Source organism: Cottoperca gobio, chromosome 16, assembly GCF_900634415.1.
Source record: "Cottoperca gobio chromosome 16, fCotGob3.1, whole genome shotgun sequence".
Classification (NCBI taxonomy): Eukaryota; Metazoa; Chordata; class Actinopteri; order Perciformes; family Bovichtidae; genus Cottoperca; species Cottoperca gobio.
In genome coordinates this window covers 151,295-163,794 of record NC_041370.1, presented here as the reverse complement: position 1 = coordinate 163,794, position 12,500 = coordinate 151,295, and the positions used below count along the sequence as shown (strand labels likewise).

The following is a 12,500-nucleotide window of genomic DNA, read 5'->3' as shown; positions in this document are numbered from 1 at the left end:
TAAAGTTTTTAGTCTCAGTAATTCCTTAAAAACAGCTGCTCACTGCAGGACATATGTTTTGGGACTATTTTCAGCGGCGGATTAATCCACATTTTGTGCTCTCGTGAGTGTTTGTGTCAGCAGCTCGGTGTGTGTGTGATTAAGTCAAAGTGAACGAGTGTGTGTGTTCATGGTGATGAAGGAACATGCAGTGTTAATGTATCTGATAACTTCTTATAATAAGTGTTTCATAAAGTCGGTTTCAGAAATAATAATCATTCACACACTGTGTAATAAAGTGTAAGTATAGTTCCATTAAATAAAAACAACAGAGGCTTTATGCAAACAAACATTTAACATCTTTTTTTAAAGTGTCAATAACTCTGTTAAGTGTCTGAGTCATTAGAACAGCGCTATACAAGTATAATCTATTATTATTATTATTATAGCCTCAGATTCTTCTCTTGATTTAAACTTTACATTAAACAATAACTGCAGCAGGTTTATTCAGATTTAATGTCTCGGATTTGAACTCAAAGTCATTTAATGTAAAGTCAGAAATCTAAGATTCACCTTCCTGCGTCACGTTACACCTTATTAGTTTGTGTTTCAACTCTTATCTCTCTTTCACTCACACACACACACACACACACACACACACACACACACACACACACACAGTAACTGACCTAGAAAAACACCTGAACAGTACACAGTGTTGTGTAAAACAGTGACCTTTGACCTCTGAGGCAGCAGCTGCTGAGCACCAACATCAGGACAGAATCTAATATTAAAACTACAGAATTATGTTAATGAATATTTATAATATTTCAGCATCAGTTATTTTAAACCAGACACACAAATGAATTATTACATTTTTACTATTTGTTTCTGCTTTTTCACAATGAAGGCTCAGGTTTCTGTCGTCACATTACAAGACGTCTCTTCAGTGAATAGAACTCGTGAGTCTGTGCGGCAGTTTAATTTATAGAGCAGTGAAAATGTTGTTTTTGAAGTTAAACACCAACACACATTGTTGTTTGTGGTCGTTTCTCTACAGTTTCACCTGGAAGCGGTCGGGTACGTCCAGTTTGGGTGAAGGAACTCCGACCAGATAGTCCAGCAGCACCATAATCATGATGGTCAGGAAGACGGCGAAGTCACTGATGGTGGAGCGAACCTGCACACGAAACATCGTCTTCACTTTCCAACCGAAGACTGAAGAAATGTCTTAAAGCAGCATCACATGAGTGTTCCAGATAATAATCAGGCAAGATGCATATATGTTATTACATTTTGTATATTGTGTGTATTTTTTACTTCATATGTTAAAAGTTATTTATTACATTTTGTTTTTAATGCACAACAATAAATAACAAATGTTATTATAATACTTATTTATTCATTATTTGAATAAGTGTTGTCACATGATGCACATCACAAGTAAAATATTATTACTATTATTATTATTATTATTATTATTATTATTATTAATAATAATTAAACTCCCGGTTGTTTCATGTGTGTATCTTCTACCAGATATGCTAAAAAGTTATGTTCATATTTTATATTAATCTCAAATAAAATATTAAACATTTCATAAATGCACACCACCCTAAAACAATAATAATTTAAATAATAACGATTATTTATTCATGATGTGAACATGTGGTGTCACGTGTATATTTTTGGTAAAGTCGAAAAAACTAATAATTAAAAGAAATGGTTAAATATAGTTATCATTTCAAGATTGAACTTTATTTTCAAGTGTCAAATCGTAAATAATTTTGGGAAACATTTGATAAATACAGACCAAATTTACACCGAGGGAAATATTTAGATGATACATTATGTATTTAGGATTGTTCCAAGTTATGTAGTTCTTTTAGTTTTAAAGAGAGTTGATGCCTCTCAGCTTCGCAGATACCTTAGTGGGGAAGTATCTCTTGGTCTTGAACTGCTTGAGGAAGGAGGAGAGGAAGAAGGTGGTGAAGAAGAGGATGACGGACCAGAAGAGGACATCGGGGACGTACGGGCCATCGCGTCCACAGGCCGAGCCGACGAACTGCCCTTGACGCTCCTTGCAGTCCTGCAGAAACAGAGAGTTAAAGTGTGCAGAGCTGCAGTTCCTCTGACGTCCACCAGGTGCAGCTGATTGAAGTGAATGAGAAACTACGCTGCAGGTGAACAGTGTCAAATATTAAACAGACAAACTGAATTTCTCTTTTATGTATATTTTAATGACAGAAGATGAACTGGTTTATTTATTTACTGTTTGGTTGTTAATTAAAGAGCTAATATTGTGTGCAGCCAGATATTAATATCTATAATATCCCATCAACATTCATTTTGGCAAGAAAATAGATCAAATTTGGATATTTTTCTTGCATTTTCTGCGATTTTTCTTTCCTTACTGATAACTGACAGATGACATAAGATACAATAAAGGTCATCCAGGGAAGCAGAAATACTACATTGTGTGTGTTTTAAGAAGATGTCCGACCTTCACAGTCAGCTCGTCCCACTGGAAGTTTTCTGAGCTGAAGTTACTTCGGCTCCACTTCTGCAGGAGTTCAGCTGAAGCGTTGACTGGAGGAGAACACTGACACCTGCAACACAGAAGAGACCGGTACTCAAACCTGCAGAGTTCACTACAAACACCTTTCAATACGGATTTGAACTTCTTTTAAAAAGGTATAATAAGTAATATTAAAATATCGAAACACTCTCCCTGTGTAATGTCCCTGAAGGTAACGTTTCCTCTCTCACCTGTCATGGTGTCATCAGTCCTGTGTTGTATATGTAGTGAGACAGAGACATGTGTAATGTTCCTGAAGGTAACGTTTCCTCTCTCCTGTCATGGTGTCATCAGTCCTGTGTTGTATATGTAGTGAGACAGAGACATGTGTAATGTCCCTGAAGGTAACGTTTCCTCTCTCCTGTCATGGTGTCATCAGTCCTGTGTTGTATATGTAGTGAGACAGAGACATGTGTAATGTCCCTGAAGGTAACGTTTCCTCTCTCCTGTCATGGTGTCATCAGTCCTGTGTTGTATATGTAGTGAGACAGAGACATGTGTAATGTCCCTGAAGGTAACGTTTCCTCTCTCTCCTGTCATGGTGTCATCAGTCCTGTGTTGTATATGTAGTGAGACAGAGACATGTGTAATGTCCCTGAAGGTAACGTTTCCTCTCTCTCCTGTCATGGTGTCATCAGTCCTGTGTTGTATATGTAGTGAGACAGAGACATGTGTAATGTCCCTGAAGGTAACGTTTCCTCTCTCCTGTCATTGCTTCGTCTCCCCTTTTAAGACACTTTCTACATCCTGGTGTTTTTAACTCTATATTTGAAGGATGAAGGATTTTAGTCCTGGACGTCTGGATCTTAAGTTCTCAGCGAAACAAGCTGACCGACGTTAGCGACAGCCGAACAGCGTGCAGGAGAAACTTTGACTTTGAATCAGAGAGAGGAGGAGAGAAGAACTCTCCTAGTGGTAGAACATTACAGATTGTTTAAGTCTATGCAATTGGACTCTATTCTGTATAAAGGAGTGTTGGGCGAAGGTAAAGTATAACGTTATCATGATGTGTTCAATGTTATCTTGTAAAATGTAGTTTTTGGTGAGAAACTTGAGGCAGATCAAAGGAGTGTATGCAGAAGTAAATGGCATTTTTTGTGTTGTTGCTTTATACCATGACATCCCTGTTCATGGAACATCTGGATCTTAAGTTATCAGAGAAACAAGCTCAGGAAACAATAGCGGTTAACTCACAGCCACTTTATGTCCGCCAAATTGCTTTGGAAAAACATCGATTTTAACAAGAAACTGCTTTATTCAGTGTTTTACGGTTTATAGTCACCGTGTCCGTCTGTGTGGGAGCGGAGGAGACCTCTGTGGATAATTCGGCTCTCCTGAACATCTGGATCTTAAACTCAGAGAAACTCCCATGATGCCATGCTACTTCTTTGATACGGATTTGATTGACAAAATCCCATATTTTCAGTGCGCTGCACTCCCCCCGTCCCAGGGCTGCGGGGTCTTACGTGTAGGAGGTGAGGTTGTTCAGCTGGTTGTGCATGTTGATGGGGTAGAGCTCCCCGAGGTGGACCAGCTTCTGCAGAGCCTCGTAGATGAAGATGATGCAGATGAGGGAGGCGAAGGCTTCCTCTGTGAAGCGTGTGATGTAGCAGACCATAGAGCTGGCGTCAGTGGCGACCAGCAACAGGCAAAGGAAGGCGGTCCAGAGCCCGATACTCGTCCGCAGGGACAGGTAGGACAGATCGTAGTCACTGAGGACAGACGGGAGGGAGCGTTTTAAAGGGACACCACTGCTTTTACAATGTTTCAGCTCAAATACATCGATTTCACTCAATGCTTAACTTCATTAAATGAAAAATAAAGATGCATTTGTGAAAGAATCTTGATGCTTTTAATGTTTGTAAAGCACTTTGAGATGTGTTCAATAAATTAACTTGCTTTACAGGATTTGTAGTTAAATTAAGATTTATTTATTTTCTATACATCATGTCTTTCTATATTGAAAGTTAAGCAGAACTGTTGCACAAAATTAAACCCTCTGTTTAGTAAAGTAAAACTATAGATGTAGTTAAATCTATAAGGAGACTCACCACCAAATATAAATACAATAAATGAATTAAATCCTTTGCGTATGGCTGCTCTGTATTTCTTAACAAAACGTTAAATTGCTTGCTAGCTAACGTTAGCTAAAGTCAGATACTCATGAAGCTGAACTAATGAAGCAGAGCAGCCATTTAAAGTTAAACCTCCTCCAGCAGAAGTTTAAAGTTGTTACTGGATCACATTCATTAGAATAAAAACTAAAGCAGGTTTTTAAGTTTCAACATGATTTAAAGTTCAACTGACTGGAACAGAGTTCAAGGCCGTCTGTCAGATAAAGAGTTGTGACCTCTGAAACAACCAATCAGAGAGCAGAGAGATACCGATCAATACTACACCAATCAGTAACCAGAGTCAAACCTGTGAACCTGACGACGTACATCATTAGAAACCAGCCACAAACACTGTGTGTGTGTGTGTGTGTGTGTGTGTGTGTGTGTGTGTGTGTGTGTGTGTGTGTGTGTGTGTGTGTGTGTGTGTATGTGTGTGTGTGTGTGTGTGTGTGTATATATATTTCAAACACAGAAGTGATCACAGCTGATGTCCCAGAATAACATCCTCTTAATATGAACCATTAAATGAGACTTTCAACATGGATGATGTTTCTTCTCTGGGTCAATGTGTTGAAATCACTTGCAGAAAACAACGTTTCTCCACTTTTGACATTGATATCTCCCGAGTGGCTGATGTGTCATATCTCTAGATATTAAGAAGACACATCTGTGTGTCCTGTGTCTGCTGCAGCAGTATCATCATCATGTGACTTCAGTCAACACTGACTGAGGACACACAGGCCATCGACCGCAGGCGGCTCTATAAAGAGCGCCGTCCTCTCGGTGTCCCGCTGTCTCATCATGTCTCCCTGTCTCCCCCTCCTGCTCACTCTGGCCTGCCTGGCCCGGCTCGGCTCGGCTCAGCCCGTCGACACCCGGGAAGAGCTGAAGAAGGTGCAGAACGCCCTGGAGGAGCTGCAGGCCGAGACACGAGGTGAGACTCCTGCTGTTCACGATGTAACCTTGTTTAGATAAGTGCTTTACAAATAAAGTTATTATTCTAATCATTAGTTTAGCAGGTACTGCAGCGTCCTGTTGCAGGCAGTATGCAAACAGTTGGGACATTCGACTTTGTCCCGGCGCGTTGACCCACTTATGTCTCCTGTGCAAAGGATTGTGGGTCAGAATGTGGCAGGAGGACTTCCTGTGTATTGGGACGTATTCAATCTTTTTTCTGCAAACTAAATATGTTGGTAGTTTGGTAACATTGTCCTTCATGACAATAAAGAAGCTTTGACTTCAGAAACAGGCTCACTGACCGCAGAACAACGCTCACGATGTTATTTAACGTGTCTGTTTGTAGCGATGAGCGGGCGACTGGATGCAGCCGAGAGAGAACTGAGGACAGTGAAAGGTGAGAAATCTCAGAAAATAAGAATAAAGAAACGTGTTAAAGGTGACGAGGGATCTGAAGACATGACTTCTCTTAGTGACGGCAGTTTGTGTTTCTTTTGTTCAGAAACTCCTAAAGTGGCGTTCGCTGCCTCGCTGGGAGGAAACGGCCTCGTGAAGACGACGACCGGTAACAAAGACCTCATCTACAAGGACGTCCTCACCAACGTGGGCGCGGCTTACAACGCTGAGACAGGTGAGACCCAACTCTCACGTTCACATCCATCAAAGCATCAAAATATGTTCATTGGTTCAACGTTACACTCAAAGGATCGTGTGTGCATCAGCTCCTGCGAGTCGTGAGCACTGAGACGTTAGAATACTGCACGAGTTGTGCGGCTCCATTTACGGTCCTTCCTTCTCCGGAGGAAGAATTAAAAGTAACGTGAGGAGTAGATCGTAGATGTGATCATTGAAGACGATGAAACATACTGCTCGCCGCCACAGAAAGTTCCCCCCGTGATTCATCCTTACAGCACCGTAGTTCTGCTGACGGACAAACGAACACACATAAATATGACCTCTGTTAGTTTCGTGTATTAATGCGAGTAAAGGCTGAATCATTTTCTCCTGCAGGTGAATTCACGGCACCGATCCGCGGAGTCTACTACGTCCGCTTCACCGCCAACGCCCCCACAGACTTCCCCATGAGCGCCGTTCTTTACAAAAATGGCGCTCAGATCCAGCTGATCGCCCATGAGCAGCTGTCCGGCGAGGGCAGCGACACGGCGTCCAACGGAGCCGCCCTGATGCTGGAGGCGGGCGACACGCTGAAGATGGTCCAGTGGACGAACACGCAGATCTACGACAACAGCAACCACCACAGCACCTTCAGCGGCTTCCTGCTGTTCCCCATGTGAGGTCACGCAGGGTCACGACAGGAACCATGACGCTCCTGCTACACGTGTTCTGGTCTTTGTGTTAAAGAGTGGACCGGCCTCCCCATGTGAGGCTGGGTTTAAAGCTTTACTTCACTTCATTGGTTCAACTTTAATCTTCAAATAAAGAAAATGAAAACATTAAAACTCAAAGACTTCACGTGTTTTTATGGCTGCACCTTTAAATCACACTCTACATGTGGGGGGGGGGGGGGGGGATCTTTCCGTGTCTCATGAGTGATAAGAGTTTTATTTCCCTGCATTTTAAACTCAAATATTTCCAGGACAACCGAGCAGAACATAATCTGGTGGGAAAAGGAGCAGGTTAATAATAATAATAATAATAATAATAATAATAATAATAATTGTTACGAAACATTTTCTCGTTACAAAAAGTATTTTTTTAAATCCCCATCCTAAAACAAAATAATAAATAAATTAGAAACAAATGCACAATCCCTCTAAGGCCAATTAGACAACATTTTCCTGATGAGTGTCTCACACATGATGTTCTTTAGTAACTTATGGAAACATTTAAAATAGAGGAGTCTCTTTAGGGCGGGGCTACCTGTGATTGACAGGTCACTACCTACTTACGGTGTCGTCTGTGTTTTCCTCTCACGACTTTAACTCTTTCACAGTTTGTGTTTTCACGTCATGAAGTTAAATGTAACATTTGGTAAAAGTGTTCAGTAGCTCCTCCCTCTCGTGTCACTGCTGGCTGCAACAAACCAAGATGGCGACGACCAAAACGGCAAATTATAATAATAATAATACACGGGGGACATCACTTTGACTACGTCCACTTCTTATTTACAGCCTGTGAAACGGTCCACTACACAAGAGACCTACCACCAGGCGTTTATGGGTAATAATGAGTTCAAACAGCAGCTGCCGTGTTCAGCTTTATTTACAGGTGTTCCAGACTCACCTGCAGAACTTGAAGAGGATCTTCTCAAAGACCAGCACTGGACCGGTGCTGCCCAGGATGGTGAGAGGCTGACCGGCAAACAGAGAGTAGGCCACGCCCGTCATGGACGCCCCGAATAGAGACTCGATGGCGCTCTACCAGAGAGAGAGATACATCAGAGTGTGTGTTTGTAACTGTGTGTGTAGATGTAAACTCTCCACAGCTACATTACATAACGCCTCATGTACATATTAAACACTTGTAATATAAACTGTGTTGATGTGAGTCATGAAGTGGGGAAGCTTCATGATATCTGTTAGTTACATGTTTGACCCTGTTCACCTGTAGTGTGTACAACATGTTTGACCCTGTTCACCTGTAGTGTGTACAACATGTATGACCCTGTTCACCTGTAGTGTGTACAACATGTTTGACCCTGTTCACCTGTAGTGTGTACAACATGTATGACTCTGTTCACCTGTAGTGTGTACAACATGTATGACTCTGTTCACCTGTAGTGTGTACAACATGTATGACTCTGTTCACCTGTAGTGTGTACAACATGTATGACCCTGTTCACCTGTAGTGTGTACAACATGTATGACCCTGTTCACCTGTAGTGTGTACAACATGTATGACTCTGTTCACCTGTAGTGTGTACAACATGTATGACTCTGTTCACCTGTAGTGTGTACAACATGTATGACCCTGTTCACCTGTAGTGTGTACAACATGTATGACCCTGTTCACCTGTAGTGTGTACAACATGTATGACTCTGTTCACCTGTAGTGTGTACAACATGTATGACCCTGTTCACCTGTAGTGTGTACAACATTATGACTCTGTTCACCTGTAGTGTGTACACATGTATGACTCTGTACAACATGTTCTCTCTCTGTCTCTCTCTCTGTCTCTCTCTCGTTCTCTGTCGTCTCTCTGTCTGTCTCTGTTCTTGTCATGTCTGTCTTATGTCTCTTGTCTTGTCTCTCTCTCTTGCTCTGTATGTCTGTCTTCTCTCTGTCTCTCTCTCGTCTCTGTCTTGTCTGTCTCTCTCTATCTCTTCTGTCTTCTCTGTCTCTCTCTGTATGTCTCTCTGTTCGTTGTCTTATTCTCTTCTCTCTGTCTGTCTCTCTGTCTGTCTCTCTGTTATGTGTCTCTCTCTGCTGCTCTCTTTCTGTCTGTCTCTCTTGTCTGTCTCTCTGCTCATCGTCTGTGTTGTCGCTCTGTCGGTCTCTCTTCTGTCTGCTCTCTATGTCTGTCTCTGTCTCTGTCTGTCTCTCTGTCTCTATGTCTGTCTGTTCTCGTCTGTCTCTAGTCTGTCCTCGTCTTGTCTGTCTCTGTCTGTCCTCTGTCTGTTTGTCTCTGTCTGTTCTCTCTCTGTTCTGTCTGTCTCTTGTCTGTCTCCTCTTCTGTCTCGTCTCTCTCTCTGTTCTGTCTGTCTCTCTGTCTGTCTTCTATGCTCTCTGTCTCTCTGTCTCGTCTATCTGTCTGTCTCTGTCTGTCTCTGTCTGGTCTCTCTCCTGTTCTCTCTGTCTGTCTGTCTCTTGTCTGTCTCTCTGGTCGGTCTCGTCTGTCGTCTCTGTTTCTCTGTCTCTCTGGTCTCTGTTCTTCTGATCTCTCTCGTTCTCTCTGTCTTCTGTCTCTGTCTGTCTCGTTCTGTCTCTCTGTATGTGTCCTCGGTCTCTGTCTCTCTGTCTGTCTCTTGTCTGTGTCTCTGTCATGTATCTCTCTATGTTCTCTCTCCTCGGTCTGTCTGTCTGTCTATGTTCTCTGTCTGTCTGTCTCTGTCTCTGTCTGTCTCTCTGTTCTCTCTGTCTGTCTCTCTCTGTCTGTCTCTCTCTGTCTCTCTGTCTGTCTCTGTCTCTCTGTCTGTGTCTCTCTTTCTGTCTCTCTCTCTGTCTGTCTATGATGTCTGGTGTTTCTCAGTGTTGCTCTCCGCCTCCTGCGGACTGCTCTCGCATGTCTGTCGTGCGTCTTCTCCTGTCAGCTGCATCCGCGTCCGTCTCTCTGCCCTGTCCTCGCTTCTGCGTTGGTCTACTGTTTCCCGGCAATGGGCTCTTTGCTCCCTCTCTGTCTGTCTCTTTGTGTTTGCTGGTCTGCGTGCCTCTGAGCAAGGGAAGGCAGGCCGGCACGGAGCTCCAGGGATCGATGAGTCGGCCTGGCAGGGACGGGCGCCTCCCAGGTGAGTGGGACCCCGGCGGACCCGCGAGCGCCGAAGGGAGGCGATGGCCGGCGCGGTCGCAGGGGGCAGGCGGATTTCGCCTATGTACATTGGGGAGCCGCACGGCTGAGGAGGGGAGACGAAGCGCCGGCGGATGCGGAGGCGTGAGGGACCGGGGAGGCATGCGAGCGAGAAGGAGGAGACGGGAGAGGAGGCGAAGCCAGGAGAGAGGAGGCGAGGAGAAGGAGAAGAAGAAGGAAGGAAGCGAGGAGGAATGAGGGAGGAGAGGGAGAAGGGGAGAAAGGAGGAGAGGAGGGGGACGAACGCAGGAGGAGGGAGGCGAAGGAGGAGGAGAAGGGCGGGAGGAGAAGGGGGAGAAGGAGGGAGCGAAGGCGGGGGAGACACGCCAGGATGGGCTGGCGGGGAAGAAGGAGAAGACAGGAGGGAAGAGAAGGAGGAGGAAGGAGGAGGAGAGAGAAGGAGAAGAAGGAGGAGGAGGAGGAGAAGGAGCGAGAGAAGGGAGGAGGAGGAGGAGAGGAGGAGGAGACGGAGGAGAAGGAGGAGAAGAAGAAGACGAAGGAGGAGGAGAAGGAGGGGAGGAGAAGGAGGAGAGGAGAGGGGAGAAAGGAGGAGGAGAAAGGAGGGAGAGGGGAGAAGGAGGAGGAGGAGAAGAAGGAGGCGGGAGAGAACGGAGAGCAGAGAAGGAGAAGAAAAGAACTGCGATGGAGGGGAAGAGCCGATAGGAGTCGAAGGAGCGACAACGGAGCGAGACGAGGAGACCATATCGATAGGCGAGGATAGCAATGGGCTTCTTATCTCCAACTCTTTATTCTGCTTCTCTTTCGATTATTCTTCTTATCTCTCTTCATCTCCTTTTCTTCTCTCTCTATTCTTCTTCTTCTTCTTCTTCTTCTTCTTCTTCTTCTTCTTCTTCTTCTTCTTCTTCTTCTTCTGCAGGAGAAGAGGAAGATGCCGTCGGCGCCTAATGGCTCCGCCCACTGTGACATCAAGGAGGCGGAGCATCAGGCGGGACCGGAGCTGCAGAGGACGGGGAGGTCGGTCTGTCCACATCTTTTACACTTCTATGGTTTTCTGTGTAAGAGCAACACAAGATAAATGTATTTTAAATACTAAACAATCTGTCAGATTAGAACGTGATCTGTGAAACTATTAGATATAGAAATTAAAATATGTTTGTATATTTTTACATAATAATTTGGTGTTAACTGTGTTTCTTTTCTCATGAGCTTCTTCATGTTTCATCACCCGACGATCATGTTTTACTGTTAATATTCTCTTTGCATTAGTGCTTCTAAAGCTTGATTATTATAATGTTCACCTTCTCTGTTCAATAAAACCATAACTAATATGTATTATAATAAATAAGAATTAGTTTCAGGCCGACATGTAAGAACTTTCTCTCCAAAATGTTTTAATCTTTTTGTCACTTCTCAGACATTTCCTAAATATCTTCTGTGTTTCCTGAAAAATAACTCGCGTGACGCTTTTCTGCTCGTCACTTATTGTGAAAAGCAAGAACATCTGCGTGCAGAAGGTGATGCGTGTCGCGGTGATTCTCTCTCCGGCAGGATTCTTCGGCGGCTTGGTGAACGACGTTCGGAGGAAGGTTGCCCTTCCTGTGGAGCGACGTCAGAGACGCCGTCAGCCTGCAGTGTCTGGCGTCCGTGCTCTTCCTGTACTGCGCCTGCATGTCGCCCGTCATCGCCTTCGGAGGGCTGCTGGGAGAAGCCACCAAAGGAAACATCGTGAGCAGACGAATAATCCCACAATATTTCCATAATCCATGAGTCGCTAAAGTCATTATTCATGAAGTCTTTAAATGTTGTTTTAGGGTTAAATATGGAGATTTGCTGCTTTTCTATTTTCTATTAAAGTAATATCTTTAATCTTCAGCTGTGACAAACATTTCTCAATATTTCCTGACATTTTATAGACTAAACAATTAATCTAGAAAACAATCGGCAGATGAATCCATAATGAAAATAATCGTTGGTTCCACTAAAGGTTCATTAACACACTACAGGTGAACAGAGTCATACATGTTGTACACACTACAGGTGAACAGAGTCATACATGTTGTACACACTACAGGTGAACAGAGTCATACATGTTGACAATAGGTGAACAGGTCACACAGTGTACACATACAGGTGAACAGGGTCATACATGGTGTACCTACAGGTAACAGAGTAACATGTGTACACACTACAGGTGAACAGAGTCATACATGTTGTACAAATACAGGTGAACAGGTCATACATGTTGTACACACACATACGGTGAACAGAGTCATACATGTTGTACACACTACAGGTGAACAGAGTCATACATGTTGTACACTACAGGTGGAACGGGTCATACATGTTGTACACACTACAGGTGAAAAAACAGGGTCATACATGTTGTTACACACTACAGGTGAACAGAGTCATACAGGTTGTACACACTAAAGGTGAACCGGGCTCA

At 43.6% G+C, this 12,500-nt stretch overlaps 1 protein-coding gene and 1 long non-coding RNA gene across 2 annotated transcripts in view; one reads left to right on the top strand and one right to left on the bottom strand.

Annotated features, from left to right (window-relative positions):
* LOC115021372 (sodium bicarbonate cotransporter 3-like) overlaps window positions 1–8,025 on the bottom strand; it is a 17,421-nt gene extending 9,396 nt beyond the window's left edge. The window contains 5 exon segments of the mRNA XM_029451794.1: window positions 1,046–1,159; window positions 1,907–2,068; window positions 2,483–2,588; window positions 4,024–4,269; window positions 7,873–8,025. Of these exon segments, the coding sequence (XP_029307654.1) occupies window positions 1,046–1,159; window positions 1,907–2,068; window positions 2,483–2,588; window positions 4,024–4,269; window positions 7,873–7,976 (732 nt within the window). The 5' untranslated portion in view covers window positions 7,977–8,025.
* A 2,926-nt stretch (window positions 8,026–10,951) lies between these two features.
* LOC115021641 (uncharacterized) lies at window positions 10,952–11,926 on the top strand. Its single transcript, XR_003833749.1, has 2 exons — window positions 10,952–11,068; window positions 11,603–11,926. It is a non-coding gene; the product is annotated as an uncharacterized LOC115021641 (long non-coding RNA).
* Window positions 11,927–12,500: the final 574 nt, after the last annotated feature.